The sequence below is a fragment of the Spermophilus citellus genome (assembly GCF_964194105.1).
Source record: "Spermophilus citellus genome assembly, chromosome: 10".
NCBI lineage: Eukaryota > Metazoa > Chordata > Mammalia > Rodentia > Sciuridae > Spermophilus > Spermophilus citellus.
In genome coordinates this window covers 23,725,985-23,744,335 of record NC_138197.1, presented here as the reverse complement: position 1 = coordinate 23,744,335, position 18,351 = coordinate 23,725,985, and the positions used below count along the sequence as shown (strand labels likewise).

General features: G+C 42.3%; 1 protein-coding gene across 1 annotated transcript; it reads left to right on the top strand.

The window, feature by feature from the left end:
* Positions 1-378: 378 nt before the first annotated feature.
* On the top strand, positions 379-18,111 carry TUBA8 (tubulin alpha 8). Its single transcript, XM_081310943.1, is given in 6 exon segments — positions 379-586; positions 588-698; positions 11,281-11,503; positions 12,519-12,667; positions 14,505-15,185; positions 17,800-18,111. Coding segments are annotated over 6 exon segments (1,623 nt in total). The 5' UTR covers positions 379-421; the 3' UTR covers positions 18,094-18,111.
* Positions 18,112-18,351: the final 240 nt, after the last annotated feature.

Sequence of the window (18,351 nt, the reverse complement as noted above, 5' to 3'; positions counted from 1 at the left end):
GATACATTCTGGAGCACCTACTGTGTTACAGGAGCTGAATGCTTGTCATTTCGTTTAATTCTTCAATAACCAGTCGGGCCTTGGTGGAAGCACCATTAACAATCTGCCAAAGTACACACTGATAACAAGCAACTGGCCTGTGAGTCCTTCAAGATGCCTGATCACTCCTGGCCTCATCTGAGTGAGGGTGACTGAGGTCAACGAAAATGGTGCTATTCTGCCTGGGCCAGCTAGTGCTGGCAGCAGGAAAAAAACGAGAGTTTGGGGAAAAATAATATTCTCTCTTGTGGAATTTTTACATTGCTTTACTGAGCAGCCAGAATTAAAATGACTGATCTTCCAGAGTGTATGTGGAGAATGAGTACACGTGCGCTTTGCTAATAGGACTGCCTCTCCAGCGGAGCGCAGAGGAACCCAACGCATGCTGCACCCTAGAAGTCGGGGCAGGACCGCTGGACCAAGGAGTCCGGCTGAGCTGAAGCTGAGTCGCCGGTGGGCGGGGAAGTGCCATTATGACCTGCCCGGGTCCCTCCCCTCAGCTGGCACTATGATGCCGCAGGGCAGCTGCTGGCCCGGCATGTCTGTCCCCGGCCCCCTCCCGCCCAGTGTGTCACAACAGCGGAGACGGCTGTATCTGGAGCAGTTGGGGTGGGCAGGCCCAGCTGGGAAGCGAGCGGGTGAGAAGAGCGGCCGCGATGGTGAGCTTTCCAGGGGCTGGTGCCGGGCATCTGGGGTCGGGGACCGAGAGCGGGAGCACGGGGCAAGTGCTGGGTCAAGAGCCGCGGATTCATATGGTGGGTTGGGAGTGGGGATTCGTCACTTCGGCCCGCGGAGCTAGTTGTCTCCTGCAGAGTGTCAGTTCAGGGTCAGGGGGCACACACCTTAAGGCGGGAGACACTTGGTGTCAGTACCTTTGTCGTGTGGGCGAAAGTGGAGAGCAGGGAGAGTTGCCCCTTAAGGAGTCCAAGGGAGATTTGTGCACGCAGATGAGAGGTGGCAGGCCACGGGGAGCCCGGTGGAGAACCAAGGGAGATTCTGAAGGATCCCAGATAGGCAGCTTATGGACCAGAGTGGGAAGAAAAATGGAGCCCAGGGGTTCCGGACCATTTGCTTGGCTCGGAGAGGCTCAGGGAGTGGTACAGTCAAGTCCCCAAATCCAACCAAATGTGAACAGGGTTCCAGAAAGTGATAAGGGACTTAGGGCATCACAGCTCCTCTACGTTGAGGTTGTTCTCGGCTTGTATCCTTGGATTGAGTTTGGGGAACCCTCAACGCCAGCATCGCTGGGTCCTCCAGGCGCAATCCGCTGCCCAGGCACCGTCAGCTCCAGGCACCTAGCGCCGGTGCCAATTCGCCAGTTTTTCTAGCGGTCAAAGTCAGGGTCAGGACGCCTTTCGCACTCAGAAGTCTCCCTCCCAAGTCCAGCCTTTTGGTTTCTCATCCTACCCTGGCTTAGGGGGGGGACTCAGTGGCGGCTCCTTCCCCACCTACATCTCTATTGACAACTGCTTATCTTATTTGCCAGAGAGGCCCCCTACAAACTGTGCAGTTCCAGCCCCGCCGGGTTAAATTTGCTTCCAATCCTTTTGCCTGAATGTCTGGAAACCCAGGGATCTCTCCCAGAGCCCTGATATTTCAGCAGTAGAGAGGTGGTTCGGAAAGGTTCAGAGTGAAGGGTGCGGGCAGAATAAGCATATTTCATGGGCCAAGGTAGGTTCTCTGGTGACTCTTGCTCCAGGTGTCAGTGACAAAGGAGACCAGCAGAGAACCTCCCTTCCTCCCCCTCACCCTGCTGTTTTTGGAAAGAGCCCAGAGCTTTCTGGCTCTGGCCCTAGCAGTGCTTCTTCCAGCACCCTCCCTCTCCCCAGCAGGCTCCAGTACCGCCTGGGAGTTTGAAGAATTTGGGAATAATGGCCAGAGGAACCTATTTCTGCCTGAGGCCCCTAGTGTGGGGCCATGGAAGGACCTCAGAAGCTAGAGTTCAAAAATTTGGCTCCTGGCTCTGCAGTTAACTGTGTGACTTCTAGAAGGTTACTTAACCTCTCTGAGATGGTTCTTCTCATCTATAAAATGAAGCGTTTTCAAACTTCTAAGGCTTCACGTAGATTTTATTCTTAAAAAACTTTTTATCAGGGACTGGGGTTGTGGCTCAGCAGTTGAATGCTCCCCTAGCATGTGTGAGGCCCTGGGTTCAATCCTCAGCACCAGATAAAAATAAATAAAAAAAAATAAAGGTATTAAACAAAACAAAAACCCTTTTATCATTGAGAATTTCACACATATACAAAAGAGCAAGTGTTATAATGAACTATTATATGCATCATCCAGTTTCAACAATTACCAACCCTTTCCATTATTTCAAAGCAAATCCCAGGCCACATACTTTAAAATTTATATTTAATTTATATAATGCCTAGCATGTAGCTATTGCTTTATAATTTTCAAAGTGCTATCCTTTGCATGTTTTAAATTTGACTGAATGTCATAGTTACTTTCCAAGAAAAGCCTAAAGGAAGCATACAAGGGGTGCTGAGGATCATAATCCAGCCCTTACACAAATTTCCATGTGCATGCAATAGATGAATTTCTGAAAATATATGGCAAATAAAAAACTTTAAGAAACAGTAAAATCTTATTTTAAACATGCTTAAGAAATTTTGAAATGTGCTTAAGATTTTTTAAAAAAACCAATGGTTGAATATTTCAAAAAGGCAGTATCTTTTACTTATTTTGAAACACTAAGATTTGTATAGTGGGTTCTATTGAAAGCATTTCCTTGTGTGCCAGCAAACATATGGGCAAACATTTTTTTTTTATTAAATACTTTCTACTCATAGAGCCTTAAAATGCTTTGGGGGCTGAGGTTATAGCTCAGTGGCAGAGTGCTTGCCTCCCACATGTGAGGCACTGGGTTCAATCCTCAGCACCACATAAAAATAAATAAAATAAAGAGGGCTGGGGTTGTGGCTCAGTGGTGGAGTGCTCACCTAGCACATGCAAGGCCCTGTGTTTGATCCTCAGCACCACATATAAATAAATAAAATAAAGGTATTGTGTCCAACTACAACTAAAAAATAAATATTTAAAAAGAAAAAAATAAATAAAGATATTGTGTCCATATTAAAAAGATATTTTAAAAAATAATACTTTGACTCATCCCTCCCCTCCCTTTTTTGTGGTGGTGGGACTCAAGCCCTTGCTTCTGCTAGTCAAGTGCTCTACCTCTGAGCTATACCCACTGCCCCTGACTCATTCCTAAAAAGCTAGAATGATACATTTATACAACTTACCCCAAGAATCCCACCCTGTGGATTTCTTCCTCTAGTGGATTAAGTTTCAGGCAGCTGTCCCCCATATTCTCCTTTCTATTAGCCTTGGAATTTTTGTAGGTTCTGAATAAGAAATATATAACTAATCCCCATGCATATTTTTTAAAAGGCATTCCTGCAGTTACTAGACAGATGGACATTTTTGGTGTGTTTGTGAAACACTCCCCTTCTCCCTAGTCACCCACAACACCATACTACCAATATCCTTTAGCATTTCCAAACTGGAGCCTCAAACTGCACAATTGGTAAGAAGACTCAAACCTAAACCCACTCAATTTCAGAGCCTCTGTTCTTAACTCTCAGATCAGCAGGATAATCCTACAGCTGAGTTTTCCCATCTGCTGCCTATGTCCTAGGGAGCAGCTCTCCTGGGAACTGAGACTGTGACACTTTTTTTGGGGCTATAATATGGAGAATTGTGGGCAGGTCAATGATACCTGGCAAGGGAGTTTCTGTGGTCTATGCAGAGGTGGGAATTCGAATTCTGTAACACAGCCTCCTTAGCTTCATTACTTCTGCACTGGGGAGCACCAGTTGAGTTCTGATGGGAATCGGCATCAAATGATGACAAAGATCCTGATACATATAATAGTTCATTATAAAGATTGGCAGTTAGAGAAGAGGGGAAAGTGTTCTGGGGGTGTCGTGGCACTGCCATGTCTGTGGCCCTCTGTCATCTGCCTCTTATAGGCAGTCATAGCTGTGATCTGACCTCAGAGCACTGTGTGGGATTCCTAACAGACAGCAAATAACTGCTGTTTCCCTCCTTCCATTACTAAATGCAGGAGTTCACTGGGGCATACCTCTGAGTGAAGGAGCCTCCATTCACAGAGCAGTAGCTAGGGCAAAACTGCTGGGTCAGTGAGAAAGGACTGTTAGGGTTTTTTTTTTTTAAATTAATTTATTTACTTAGTTTTGTTTTTGTTTTAAACCATCCAATGCATGGCATTTTTTTTTTTTTACAGTAGCCATAAGCAACCGATACATTCATTAAATTGGATCTTTTAGAAAATTGATTTTTAAAAAGTTTTTTCCAAGCTTTTAATTCCTGATGTATGAATATCCATAGTTAATTCATATAAAACTTAATTCGAGCATGTAGAAAAACTTATAATGTCAAACCCCAAACACAAATTCAATTTTTCCAATTTCATAAACCTGAGAAAAGTAATATACAATACTAATTGGCTTTTTTTTACAGAATTTTCAAATATTTGCAGCCCTGTATTCCAGTAAGCCTATTATTATATTATTTAGATGATATTCTAATAAGGTATAATCCCATTTGTAGGTTTTGATGGGAAACCTCCAGGCTCAGGTAAGGCCCATGCAGAGCTGGAGTGTGAATGTGAGGTGCCCCTGAGTGACCTTGAAAAGAAAGTAAAAAGTTAAAAATAATTTCTGAGGAGGAACTAGCTGGTGAATACAAGGCCAGTGATGGGGGAGGTTGGGAGGATGCAGTGGCTTAATGGGAGGAAGTGGATCAACTGCTCCCTTTCCCTGGGGCTGTCAAGGGACTGACAACACTATGGCTTTGTGGTTAGCATTTCCTCGGTTAGTATCTCCATGTTAGGATGTTCCCCAGTTAATGAGCTGTAGAAGAGAATTGGAACTTGCAGTGGGCAGTGCTTATTTCTCCTGTGACTCCTATGCTTGCCCCAAGGTCAGTTAAAACCCTTTTGACATCGTAGGGTCTTTTGTGCTGGGAGTCTACTTACCAAACACCCCTGTCATCCTAAAGTAGGTCTTAGGTCAGTCCTGTTGCCTTAACTTCGGAGCCTATAATCTGAGCCCTTCTCCTGAGCCATCTCTTTATTCTTGCTGTTTCTTGCTTGCTATCTATTCTTTGTTCTTAATGGTTCCAGATAATTCTAATTGAAGGCTCCTGAGCAGAGACAATTTCATGAATCATATTTGTTCTTACTTTAATTATCCTACTGGAACACTGGGGATCTACTTTTCTCTTGCTGTCTCTGACCTAGGTCCTAAAATATATTGATGTATTATTCTAGCCTGACAACTAGAAATAATTTGGTGTAATAATAGGCTTCTTAAAAGCAACTGAGGTATTTGAGCACACAAGTAGTCAGGGGACTGTGGAGTGGTTTCAGGTTTTCACATGCAAACACTGTTGGCTGTATCAGTTCTTTTCCCATATAATATGCCAATTTTACTGTTTCATGATACTTTGAAGTGATTTTTTAAAGTATATATATATATATATATATATATATATATTTTTTTTTTTTTTTTTTCATTGTAGTTGGACACAATACCTTTATTTTATTTGTTTATATTTATGTGGTGCTGAGGATCGAACCCAGGGCCTTGCACATGCTAGGTGAGCACTCTACCACTGATCAATAACCCCAGGCTCTTTGAAATGATTTTTAAAGCTTCAAAGCCTTCTACTGAGGATAGTGATTAGTTTGTCTTAATCTTCTGAGAACAGAGCAAAGAGAAATGGCATGTTAAAATGGAAAGCCAAATATTAAATAGAATTGGCATAGGGAAAGGTTTCTTGCAGTGAAATTCGAAAAGTCCTGCAAAGTTCTAGAATTTTCTTTTCTTTTTTCAATGTTCTGCAAAATGTCTGCTCTCCTCTCCATGCAGCTTGGTCATAGGGGGCACAGATGTTTCATCTCCTCTGCCTTTCAGGGACCTATACCTCAGACAAATTGGGCAGTTGTGGCCATGGTCCCTGCCCTAAATTTTTCTGTCTCTTGTCACACTGCTCTTAAACTCTCTTAAATGCCCATAGGTCATCTTGGCATTTGGCATGTCCCATGTCCCTATGACTATTCCTTCTTGAGGAAATCAGGCCAGCAGTTGTCTTTTTCTCGTTTGAACTCTTTTGAGCTTGATCTATGTACTTCTTGGGCACTGGCTACTCTCCTTATTAAATGGCATTTCCAATGAGGGTTTCTTATTCTAATCATCTCTAAATTCATTGAGTACCTGTTAACATTCAAGCACTGTGCTTTGTGCTGGGGATTGTGTTCCTTATCCCCATAGGGCTTAATCTCTGTACTAGAAAAGCCAGAAAATTGAAAAAGCAACTATATAATATGGTGTGAAAAATGCAATGATGGGGAGGTAAAGGGGATTGTAGCAATTCACATCAGGGACTTGCCTACTACCTTTCAATGCCTTCTTGCATGTAACAGCACAAAAAACATTTGTGGTAGGAATGAACAGAGTAGGTGACTTTGGTAGGTTTCTCAGAGCTAAGTCTGTGTGAGAGGATGTCATACTTTCCTTGAGGAAAGGGACTCCCAGGTCTATCCACTTCCTTATCTTCTTCACCTTCTGGATTGTTAGCTTCAGCAGCACAGAGGGGGCTCCTCACTGGGACCCCAGGAGAGCAGAGCTTGTCTGAGGCTCTGTAAGCCCAGATTCAAAATAAAACTTGAGAGAGAGAGAGAGAGAGAGAGAGAGAGAGAGAGAGAGAGAGAGAGAGAAAGAAGAGAAGAGAAAACACTCCAATTGGCTAAAGAAGGAAACCTGAAATATGAGTTTGAAGCAAACATATGACTTAAATATCTTCTGCTGGGTCAGCTTGCCCTTGCCCTAGTACCTCCTCCCCCTGCCAATGGCTGTGCACACTGGTTTGGAGAAACAGTCTCCTTGGTTCTGTCAAAATGATCCATTTCAACTAGGTTACTACCCTGATCCATTCTCAGTTTCTCTCTGCATTAGAATTTTTCCTGTTTGTAGTTTTGCTCTACAAGCTTGATCTTGGTGTCCACCATCAGGCTGGCACTGATGTGAATGTGTGCACATCTCAAGGCCCTGGAAATTCAGAGTGAAAGTGAGGCAGAAGGTTGTTCAGTACAAAGGAAAGAATTCAGGATGGGGTCTGAAGTCGTAGATTCTGGTCCAGGATTTTTTGCTGCAGAGCTGTGAACTCGTGAATTTGTTACATACCTTTATGAACCCCAGCTTTTTTTTTTTTGTCTGCAAAATAACGGAGGGGGAATCATATTAGGTGAACATAAAGCCAATCCAGCACTAGAATCCTAAATATTTTGAAGCTAACATCACATCCTTGGTTATGAAAGGTGGATGCCTTTTCTTGGGCAATGAGGATTGGTCTCCCAAGGACATTTGCACTGGGTCTGTTCTGTGTTTATGCAGAACTTCCAGGCAGAAAGATGCATAAGTGATCAGAGTGGTTGGAGGAGGCTAGGTCAGCGCCTGAGTTAGAGGAGTTCTGTGGCGGAGCTTTGAAACGTTCATTGTTCCCCTAGGTGTTAGTAAGTTTTCTGTCAGTATAATAAAAACCTGAGATAATTTTCTTATAAAGTGAAAGGGTTTACTTTGACTCATAGTTTTGTAGGTTTCAGTCCATGATTGGTTGACTCTGTTGCTTTTGGGCCTATGACGAGGCAGCATGTCATGGTGGGAACAAAATCACAACCCTCATGGCTACACAGGGGAAGAGAGGAAGAGCAAAAGACTGGGGTTCCACAATTCTTTCTGAGGGCAAATTCCCAGTGACCTAAAGTCCTCCCATGAGGTCCTACCTCTGAATGACTCCAATACCTCCAAATAGTGCCAGTCCTTTAGAAAAGGCTGGGCCTTTAGGGAACATTCCAGATTCAATCTATAGCACCTGACCAGAAGCAGGTGCGAAGGCCCAGAGGAAGGTTGAGCATGAGTACGGACCTCAGAGTTCCATAAAGCCTCAGACAACTTGTGATTTCACTTGTGATTTCTTCATGCAACTTTGAAATTACTGTTTGACCTCACAGATTAAGGTCTTAATAAATGTTAGTTCAATAAATGATGGTGTGAAGTGGGGCAAGAAGAACCTGGACCCTCAAAAGGTGAATGGAGTCCTTACTCCTACTCTTGTTTTATTTAGCTTTTTACTTTAAAAAATATCAAACATCCAGAAAGTAGATGAGTATAATGCCACCTATATATTTATCATTTAGATATAATATTAAGAATTATTTTTTTTCCATATTTACTTATCTTCTGTGTTAAAAGTATTTTAAAATAGGTTTAGGGATGTAGCTCAGTGGTGTGCTTACCTTGTATGTGCCAGGCCCTTGGTTCAGTCCTCAGCACCAGGGTGGGAGCAGGTGGAGGAGAACATCTTTTGGATCTTTTTTTATATATCTTGTCTCAATAAAAAATAATGGCATTACTTGATTGAAATAGAGTGTATAAAATATTCAAAAGAAGTAATTTTTTTGGTGGTACTAGGGATTTTACCCAAGGGTGCTCTACCACGGAGTTATACTTGCAACATCATTTTTTAAAAAACATCTATTTTGAGATAGGGCTTTGCCAAGTTGCTAAAGCTGTCCTCAAACTTTGCAATTCTTCTGCTTCAGTCTCTCAAGTTGTTAGGATTACAGGTGTGTTCCACCATGCCTGTCCTTCTCCTTCCCCCATGTCCCCACACTATTAGAGATGGAATTTAGGGCTTTGCCTTGCATATGTTAGTCAAGTACTCTACCATTGAGTTACATACCCACTCCTTCATTATTCTTTTTGGTGCTTGTCTTTGGCAGTGGGAGCCTCTTCAAGTTGGCTTGACATCCCAGTCTTTGTTAGCTTCTGCGCTTTCAGGCTCTATAAAATACTTCAGACTTATCTGGTACATTCCTCAGTTCAGACCCAGAACTCTCTATTGCTTTAAGGTTCACTGGTTCTGTTAGTAAGGAATAATATTAAGAGACCTTCCTCTTTCCCCCTTTCTCTTTTTTTGTGGTAGTGAGAATTAAATCCAGGGTTTCACACTGAAATGCTCTACCACTGAGCTACATCCCTATCCCCTTTTTAAATTTTTATTTTGAGACAGGGTCTTACTAAATAAAACAGTTCTTTTCTTAAGGGTGTGTTTGTGTGTGACAGAGATGGAGGGGATTTTATCTGTGAAAATGCATATTAACTGTATGAGATTAAAGAGGGCATCAAACAGAGTTTGATGTAAATGTCACATGTTAGTAGTTTCAGGTCCGCCAGATTCTTTACTCTTTATCCTGTGATCTTTGCTTTTCCTTATCTTCTGTGGAAAGACCCAGAATATTCCAGAAGAGAGGTCAGCCCAGGGACCAGGCAGTCCCTGAGATAGGTTTAGAGGGTGGTTGGGGTATGGTAGTGAACAAGGCTCAAAAAGCTAAGGGTCAGGGCCATGAAGGATATTGTCACTTAGGAGAAGATATAGGATGAGGCTCCTTTCAAGCCTCTCTAATGTCCCCTAAGTTTTGAATATTTCTCTAGGAAGCCATGGTTGCTTGCTGAATGTGAGATGTGGTCTGGGTCAATAACACGCTGGTTTTGGGCTGGTTGATGTATACAAAATGTGCTTTTCTAAGTCCTGAATAGAGTCTTAAGATGGAGGTTGAGAACAGACCTCAAAATAAAGGAGTGAAGAATGGAAACCCGAGCTCTCCGACTTCCTATAGGTGCTTCTTGCTTCCTATAGGTGGAGAAAAGAGCTATAAGAGAGTATAGCTGAAAATAATAATGGTAAAGACAAGAACAATAATAGCAATTATGGCTAATTTATTTTCAGATGAGGAGAGAGTAAGTAACTCAGTTAAGATTGCACAGCACAGCAAGTAAATTGAGAAGGCAAGATTTCAACCTTGGAATGTGGGCGACCTTGTGAATGAAGCCTTTTCCCTGGACACTGGGGAATACAGCTGGGTTGGGTATTCTGTACAGGGTTGTGTTCCATACTGGCTGCTGTGAATGCCCATGCTCTTTTCTTACCCAGGGCAAGTGGCAACTCTCAGTCAGCTCTAGCACAGATAGGTGTAGAGTAGGGACTCAGCTGTAAAACTGAATAAGGGAGAAATGGGTCCTGACACCGTTGACCCTTTGAATGTTGCTATGCTTGGAGACTCTTCCAACTTCCCAGGAGTCCTGGATGTGGACTCTACTTGTTTTCATGCCCAGCTGTGTTCTCTGGAGGCTCTGTTCCTGGCTTGAATTACTTAGAGCTGGAAAATGACAAGTCAGGTCATGGATAAGAATAGAAACCCACAGACCAAGCACATGCTTCCAGGTTGGGTTCTGGCGAGTGTCACATACACAGAGCTGTTATATTGGCCACTGCTTCTCCACAGGCAGGATATGGGTAGGGAAAATGAGTTCATCTTCCTAGTGAAACTTCATGGTGTGTTTCTAGTTAAGCACACACCTCCCCATCTTAAGGCATTAAGTACTAAGATCAATCAGGTAATTGTGGCTTCATATTAGAGTAGCACAAAGATAAGAATACTCTAAAGGTTAGCTTTATTTAACACTTGGCCAGACATAGGCCAAGGGGGTAGATAATGGTGGCTCCAAAAAGAATTTTCCACTTTGTCAGAATTTGGTAAGAGCCTAATTTATGCCCCTCAACCTTCCCTTGATGGTGTACTGATCTCTTCTTATTTCTACATTTGTCACCATAACACCAATGACACTAATAATACTGCTCCAAACCATATTCCTTCCATAAGTATTCATCTGATCTGTTAGTCTGAGTGTGTGTGTGTGTGTGTGTGTGTGTGTGTGTGTGTGATGTCAAGTCAAGGATTAGTATTAATGAATGTGAATGCTGCCGCTGGGTGTGGTAGTAAACTTAGGAATATTTTCTGCTATTCTCATGGGTTTCTTTGGTATCAGAGTCTGATGGTTTAGAATTAGCTCCTTGTTTCACCTCTGCAGTAGCTTTTTTTTTCTTCCTGGTACAAAGAATTAACTATGGACAGCAAACTTTAGAGAAAACCATAGGAAAAAAAATGTCTTCTTTGGAGCCCAAGTTTTGGTCCATTTGCAGTTGTTCCCAGGCACTTGCAACCTCAGATACCACCTGATTACAGGGTGGCATGGATAGAGGGATGGGTGTCCTGAAGATTGAATACAGGAAGAGACAGGTCCGCAGATGTGGAGCCTCAATTTGTGGCCAGGGCTCTCTGACCCTGATATTGTCCTCTCCCCACAGCGGGAATGCATATCTGTCCACGTGGGTCAAGCTGGAGTTCAGATTGGCAATGCTTGTTGGGAGCTCTTCTGCCTGGAGCATGGCATCCAGGCAGATGGCACCTTTGGTGCTCAGGCCAGCAAGATCAACGACGATGACTCCTTCACCACATTTTTCAGTGAGACTGGCAATGGGAAACACGTGCCCCGGGCTGTCATGGTGGACCTGGAACCTACTGTAGTAGGTGAGTATGGGTTAAGATTCCCTCCACAGAAAACAATACAAAACCTCAGAGGCTTTGGCTTAATGAAAGATAAGGAAGCTAAAAAGTGGGGGTGGCTCAACTAGAATCCACCAGCCCTTGTGACTTCTGTCAATTCTTTAGGGAATCTTGCAATAGGGATTGAGGATCCCTGTTAATCTTTACAATGTAAAGTGCCCCTTAAGCCTGCTGAGACAGTCTGAAATGAACAAGACTGTCACTAAATGCTAATAATTTAAAAAACCTAAATAATTTTGGAAATTATAATAAGCCCCTAATTAGTCAATTTCCCACAGTGTAGGTTTCTGATTTTATAATAATTGCAGTCTATTCTCACAGGTCTGGTCTAACCTTGAAGTACCTTACATATAAAATGATAAAACAGCAAGCATATTCACAGCCAGGTGTTGCAGTTGTTTTAGAATAAATCTCATTCAGTTAGTTACACAGCAGAATTTCCTAAGCTTTAAGGCTGGTTCATCAAGCAAGGGGTAGACAGGTTGCACAGAGATATCTGGACAAATGCTTATAACACCTGAACAGTGGTTTCTAGAGGCAACGAATGACAGGTACTCTACCCTTTGGATGTTTTGTACAAATGCAAAATATGGGGGTCACCTTCCCAGGTGACTGCACACTTGAATGATTTCTCTGAAGGGGGAGTAGAGGAATCCCAAAGAGATGATGAGGTGAGGCGGATGAATCTTCATCTGCCTTGTGCCTAACCTGTGTGAATCCTTGGAGGTAAGCAGAGCCCCCTTGAAGGCCTCTTAAAGGCTTCTGCTCTTCCACGACCTGGAGTACAATTTTGCTTAAAAGCATTAAAAAATATGTCTTGGACTGGGTGTGTGGCTCAGTGGCAGGCAGAACGCATGAGGCACTGGGCTTAATCTCCAACACCAAAGCCAGAAGGGTGTCATATGATAGTCTAATGGGGAGGAAGGCTTCTCCTCTGGAAACCAGGTGGTAAGACCTAATGGTCCCCCTCTCTTGGTAGATGAGGTTCGGGCAGGAACCTACCGCCAGCTCTTCCATCCAGAGCAGCTGATCACAGGAAAGGAAGATGCAGCTAATAACTATGCCCGGGGTCACTACACAGTGGGCAAGGAGAGCATCGATTTAGTATTGGACCGCATACGGAAGCTGGTAAGCATCTGGGACAGAAGATTGGTGAGTTAGGCTAGAGTGAACAGGCTTGGATCTATATCTCTTGGATAAGGCTGGGTAGATGGAGCTATATATGACTTCTGGCTACAGGATAGAGCACTTAAGGTTTGGGAATTTTTTCCAGTGCTGGTGATTAAATTCAGGGCCTCATGGATGCTAAGCACACACTCTACCATGGAGCTATACCCTGGTTTTATATTTTGTAAAGGGCATTCCCAAGGATGATGCCTTTCCCCTACCTAGATATCATGCACTATCCTACAGGTTGATTCCTGAAGGTACCTATCAATACTGTATGGTGGTATCTGGGGAAGATTCCAACTATAAGGAAGGCTAAGGCCTTGCTTATTGGAATAATGGTTTACAAATCATTAAGTTAGAAGAGGAGAGGAAGAAATTGTTACACATTTGAGGACTTGCAAATATTATACATATCAAGAACATTCCTTCATTTTTTTTTTCTTAATAGTCATACAAAGGAGGTCTCTTCCCTGTACTTTAGAGGTAAAGAAATTGAGGGCCAGGGTGGTTAAATAATTTAGCTTGGTTTACACAGATAGAAAGTTGGCAGAGTTAGGATTTGAACCAGGTTGATTTGACTAGAAAGCTCTGAGTTGTGGGCAAAGTCACTTTGTTTAAGCTCCTATTTCCTAATTTGTATGATGGAAAATGTTGGATGTAGTGAAGTTTTTTTCTTTTTTAACCTGGGTGCTTAGGATGTTACATTTTTGTATATGTTTACTTTTTTTGTTTAGAGGATTCTCATAGAGGTCATCAGTCTCAAAGCCATTTGTAGTGTTACTAAGTTTTGAAGCACTGGATTAAATAATACATCATATTCAATGGAAAAATTCTATGACTCTGAATTCTCTTTGTTCTGATAGGCTAACATTGAATGCTTAATAAGCATCAGATTTTTACTCAAAACATTATGCTATCTCATTTAATTATCACAATAACCTTGTAAGATAAGGATTTTTTTTTACAGGAAATCATAGTCTTTTAAAAAATTATAATTATTAACACATTAATTGTAGAAAATAATAGGTTTCACTATGTATTTCCATACTTACCTCTATCATGCTTTGATCATATCTACCCTCCATTCTACTCTTACCCTCCCTTTTCTCACTCCTTCCCTCTCCCCTTTTCTCTTCTCTAATTGTCTCAAGATGAGGATATTTTTCTTGTCTCCACTTTAATCAAGAACAAACAAAAGTTTGGAGAGGTTCAATAACTTGTTCAAGTTTTTACAACTGGGAAGCACATGGATGGGTTGGTTGGTTTGACTTGGTCATTCCACAGTGTATGTAAAAACTGTAATATCACTTTGTACCCCATAAATATGCACAGCTATAAATTTTCAATATAGAATAAAATAAAAAAGGAAACCTCAGGTTCCCTAACTCCTTTTCTTAAGTTGGTACTCTGACTTCCCTTTCAAGGTTGGGTTGAGAGGTATAGGTAAACAGTTCCTACAGAATCATAGGGCCAGGGTGGTGGGCAATTTGGGGCTCTCAAAATGCAAAGTCACTGATCACTGTGGCTCTGAAATTTTCATTCCTGTTTTAACTAAGCTGCTGGGACGAAACTTTCATGTTCCTAAAGGCATGTGTAGCTTGCTATCCCATAATTCAGCTACTCCTCCCAAGATCAAAACAACTGCCTTTGTGTTTCCTTATTTCTTCAAGGCTTTCATGATTTCACTCATATAAAAATGTTGTCGGATGGGATGGGGCAGAGGGAAGGATTTGTTACCTGGGAGAATTCTCGGAACTTGTCTTCATGATTTCTTCTCATTTCCTGCTTTCCCCAGACAGATGCTTGCTCTGGCTTGCAGGGCTTCCTGATCTTCCACAGTTTTGGTGGAGGCACTGGCTCTGGCTTCACTTCTCTGCTGATGGAACGCCTCTCCCTTGATTATGGCAAGAAGTCCAAGCTAGAGTTTGCTATCTACCCAGCACCCCAGGTCTCCACTGCAGTTGTTGAGCCCTACAACTCCATCCTGACAACCCACACCACACTGGAACACTCAGATTGTGCTTTCATGGTAGATAATGAAGCCATCTATGACATCTGCCGCAGGAACCTAGACATCGAGCGCCCCACCTATACCAACCTCAACCGCCTCATCAGCCAGATTGTGTCCTCAATCACAGCCTCTCTCCGCTTTGATGGGGCCCTCAACGTGGACCTCACTGAGTTCCAGACCAACCTGGTGCCCTATCCCCGCATTCACTTCCCCCTAGTCACCTATGCTCCCATCATCTCTGCTGAGAAAGCCTACCATGAACAGCTCTCTGTTGCTGAGATAACCAGCTCCTGCTTTGAGCCCAACAGCCAGATGGTGAAGTGTGACCCAAGGCATGGAAAGTACATGGCCTGCTGCATGCTGTACCGGGGAGATGTGGTGCCCAAGGATGTGAATGTTGCTATTGCTGCCATCAAGACCAAGAGGACTATCCAGTTTGTCGACTGGTGTCCCACAGGCTTCAAGGTGAGAGCTGATAAATTACAAAGGGGCTACATAACCAGAAAAGCAGAAACAGAAGACAAAAAATGGTAGAATGAAATCTTGGGAGCCTCAGGTTTTATGTGTTGATATGGGGAGAGGAACTGAAACCACATGTAAAATTAATTTCATTCATCTTTGGTTGAGACACAAATGCTGTTGAAATTTTGTCTGCTTAAGTCATTTTAGAGCCAGGCATGGTGGTCTATGCCTGTAATCCCAATGATTTGGGTGGTGAAGCAAGAAGATCATACATTTGAGGCCAGCATGGACAATTTAATGAGACTTGTCTCAAAATAAAATTTTAAAAGGGATTGGGGACATAGTTCAGTGGTTAAGTGTCCTTGGGTTCAATCCCTTATAAAAAAAATTTAGAAAACATGAATTTGAGAATATTTTAAATTGGTTTATTATCTTTGATTTTGTTTTAAAGCTGAGGAGCAAGTAATGATTTTGGAATGGACCTGAATCACAATGCTTTTGGAGATCATGATTCAGTTCAATTTATGTTAAATTAGTTTTAATAGACATTTTCCACTCCCAGGTGTATTTTAATTTTAGAATTGACTAAGTTATTCTTGTTGTTAGAGAGGAATAATTTTTTCTTCTAACAAAAAATGTGTTCCCCCAGTTTATTTTGAGAAATTAAATACCTATTCTGTAAGACTTAATTAATTTGGAGAAATAGTGGGGCATATTTTGTTTATTACATGAGTCACTTATGTCATAAAGCCCTGACATTTTCCATTCTTGACAACCAAGATGTAACTGTTCTCTGTTAGAGCAAGGGAGTGTAGCATTCCTTCTCATTGTTCTACTCCTGGCTACATTTTTCATCTTCCTTCCCCAAGACTATGCCTGTTTTTATGTGGCTGTTCTGGTCATTCTTGCAAAAGTAGTCAAGGTCTTAAAAAATGGTATTCTTTTTCTTTTTCTTTTCAAATGGAAATAAACAATACAAGTTAGTAGGAGAATAAAGAGGGGATAGAAAAATATACAGAGATGTTGGGATGGTGGGGGAAATGAGGACAGAAGGAGATGTCCTCCCATTCTCTCTCATTTATTTTAAACAGATAGAACATCTGTTCTGAGTTCATGTCCAGAAAGATAAATAAGGTGACATTAGCACTGCCAGGGGAGTGAATGTTGCTAAACTTCATCCTCTGACATTCTTTCTGAGGGTATTTGTCCACACCTGACTCCCATCAAGGGCTGGTACTGTTCAGAAAAGGGAAGAGTTGGCTCCAGGCACAAGTCTTATGCTGGTCAGGACCAGATGTGGCAAAATATTTGATGTGGCAGGGTTTATATTCATTATCTTTCTCCTACTCATTTTTGGTCCTTTGTCTTATCTTAGTTTGCCCTCTATCACAAAGATGCCACTGCATTTAAGAAGAATGATAAAACATTGTGAATTCAATTGAGGGGCTACCAATATTTACTACTTCCAGTTGCCACTTCCACCCCCTACAATCAAGAAGATATATATTTTAAAGCAATGAATTTAATTGTCAATTTACACATGGTGGCCTGAGCAGGAGCACAGTAGGTTTGGATAGTTCTTGGTTCTCAGTGTCCCTCATATTTTGCCATTTGTCACCTTTTTCCAGTTTCTTACAATTCTTGGTGTTGGCTTTGGTTTGGAATATCTGTGTGGGAAGGAGAGAGATTTCTAAAATGATAGCCCACCATAAGATTGGGCTGGGGTTAGCTGGGAGGACCCTGACATGCCACCAGAACTTGGGAAGTTAGCTTACTCTCAGGCAAGACCTTTAATTATCTTTGGAGGTCTTACTTTTCTTCTGAGAATTCCTGTTTTCCAGACATAACAAGGCCTGGCTTATATTAATGTAATCCCCAAGGACCTTTGGATTTTTAAATTTATTGTTCTGGAATATCCCTATGACTTCTTACACATCTCTTCACCCTTGGCAGAGAAACTTACCCAAATTTATTTGCACACAACTAAGAAGAACTTCAGACATCATCTGGGAAGAATAACCTTCATGGGCTGGGGTTGTGGCTCAGTGGTAGAGCACTTGCCTGGCATGTTTGAGGCACTGGGTTCAATCCTCAACACCACATAAAAATAAATAAATAAAATAAAGGTATTGTGTCCATCTACAACTAACTAAATATATAAATATAAAAGTAAAAAAGAATAACTTCACAACAATTTCAATTCCAGTGATTGAAATTGAAGGTATTTCCTTCCCTTTTAGAGGCAAATCATATAGTCTACCTCCCATGAAATAATAACTTTATTCATTGCTTTCCTTTGTCTTTTTTGTTATTTTCCACTCACATTTCTTCCTGGTACCAGCCCTCTCTTTTTCTTTTCCAGACTTTAAATCCTCCAGCCCTTGCTTTGGAATTTGCTTGTACCAATACCATTTACTTTTCTCTCTAGTGCCCACTTCTTTCTACCTGCTCACTCTCCCAACTTCTGGGTTCCTTCCTCTCACATTCCACCCTGCAGTCTGCTCTCCACACACAGGACCCTGACTCACTAACATACCTTGTTACAAGACATGCCCTATGAGTTATCTTTTGGCTGACTTGCATATTCTGCTGTTGCTCTTCCTCATTTGTTCCCCAGGTGGGCATCAATTACCAGCCACCCACCGTGGTGCCAGGAGGGGATCTGGCCAAAGTCCAGCGGGCTGTCTGCATGCTGAGCAACACCACAGCAATTGCGGAGGCATGGGCCCGCCTTGACCATAAGTTTGACCTAATGTACGCCAAACGGGCCTTTGTGCATTGGTATGTTGGAGAAGGAATGGAAGAAGGAGAATTTTCTGAGGCCAGGGAGGATCTGGCTGCCCTGGAGAAGGATTATGAAGAAGTGGGGACCGATTCATTTGAAGAAGAAAATGAAGGGGAGGAATTTTAAATATACATCTTCCTCTTGGCTGTGTCTTTTTATTTATGCTGCTCCACTATACACATTTAACTAGTCAAGAGTAACAGATCATTCTCCCAACCCCAGCCTGATTCCTGTCTTACACAGGAGGAGGGCACCTGACTCTAGTACCCATGGGTGATGTGACTGGCCAAAAATAGATGCTGAATTATTTCAGACCCTTGTTTGAGCCAAGAGTAGATTTGTCACTAAAGAAAACGAAGGTTATTGTTTCTGGGTGAAGGTGAG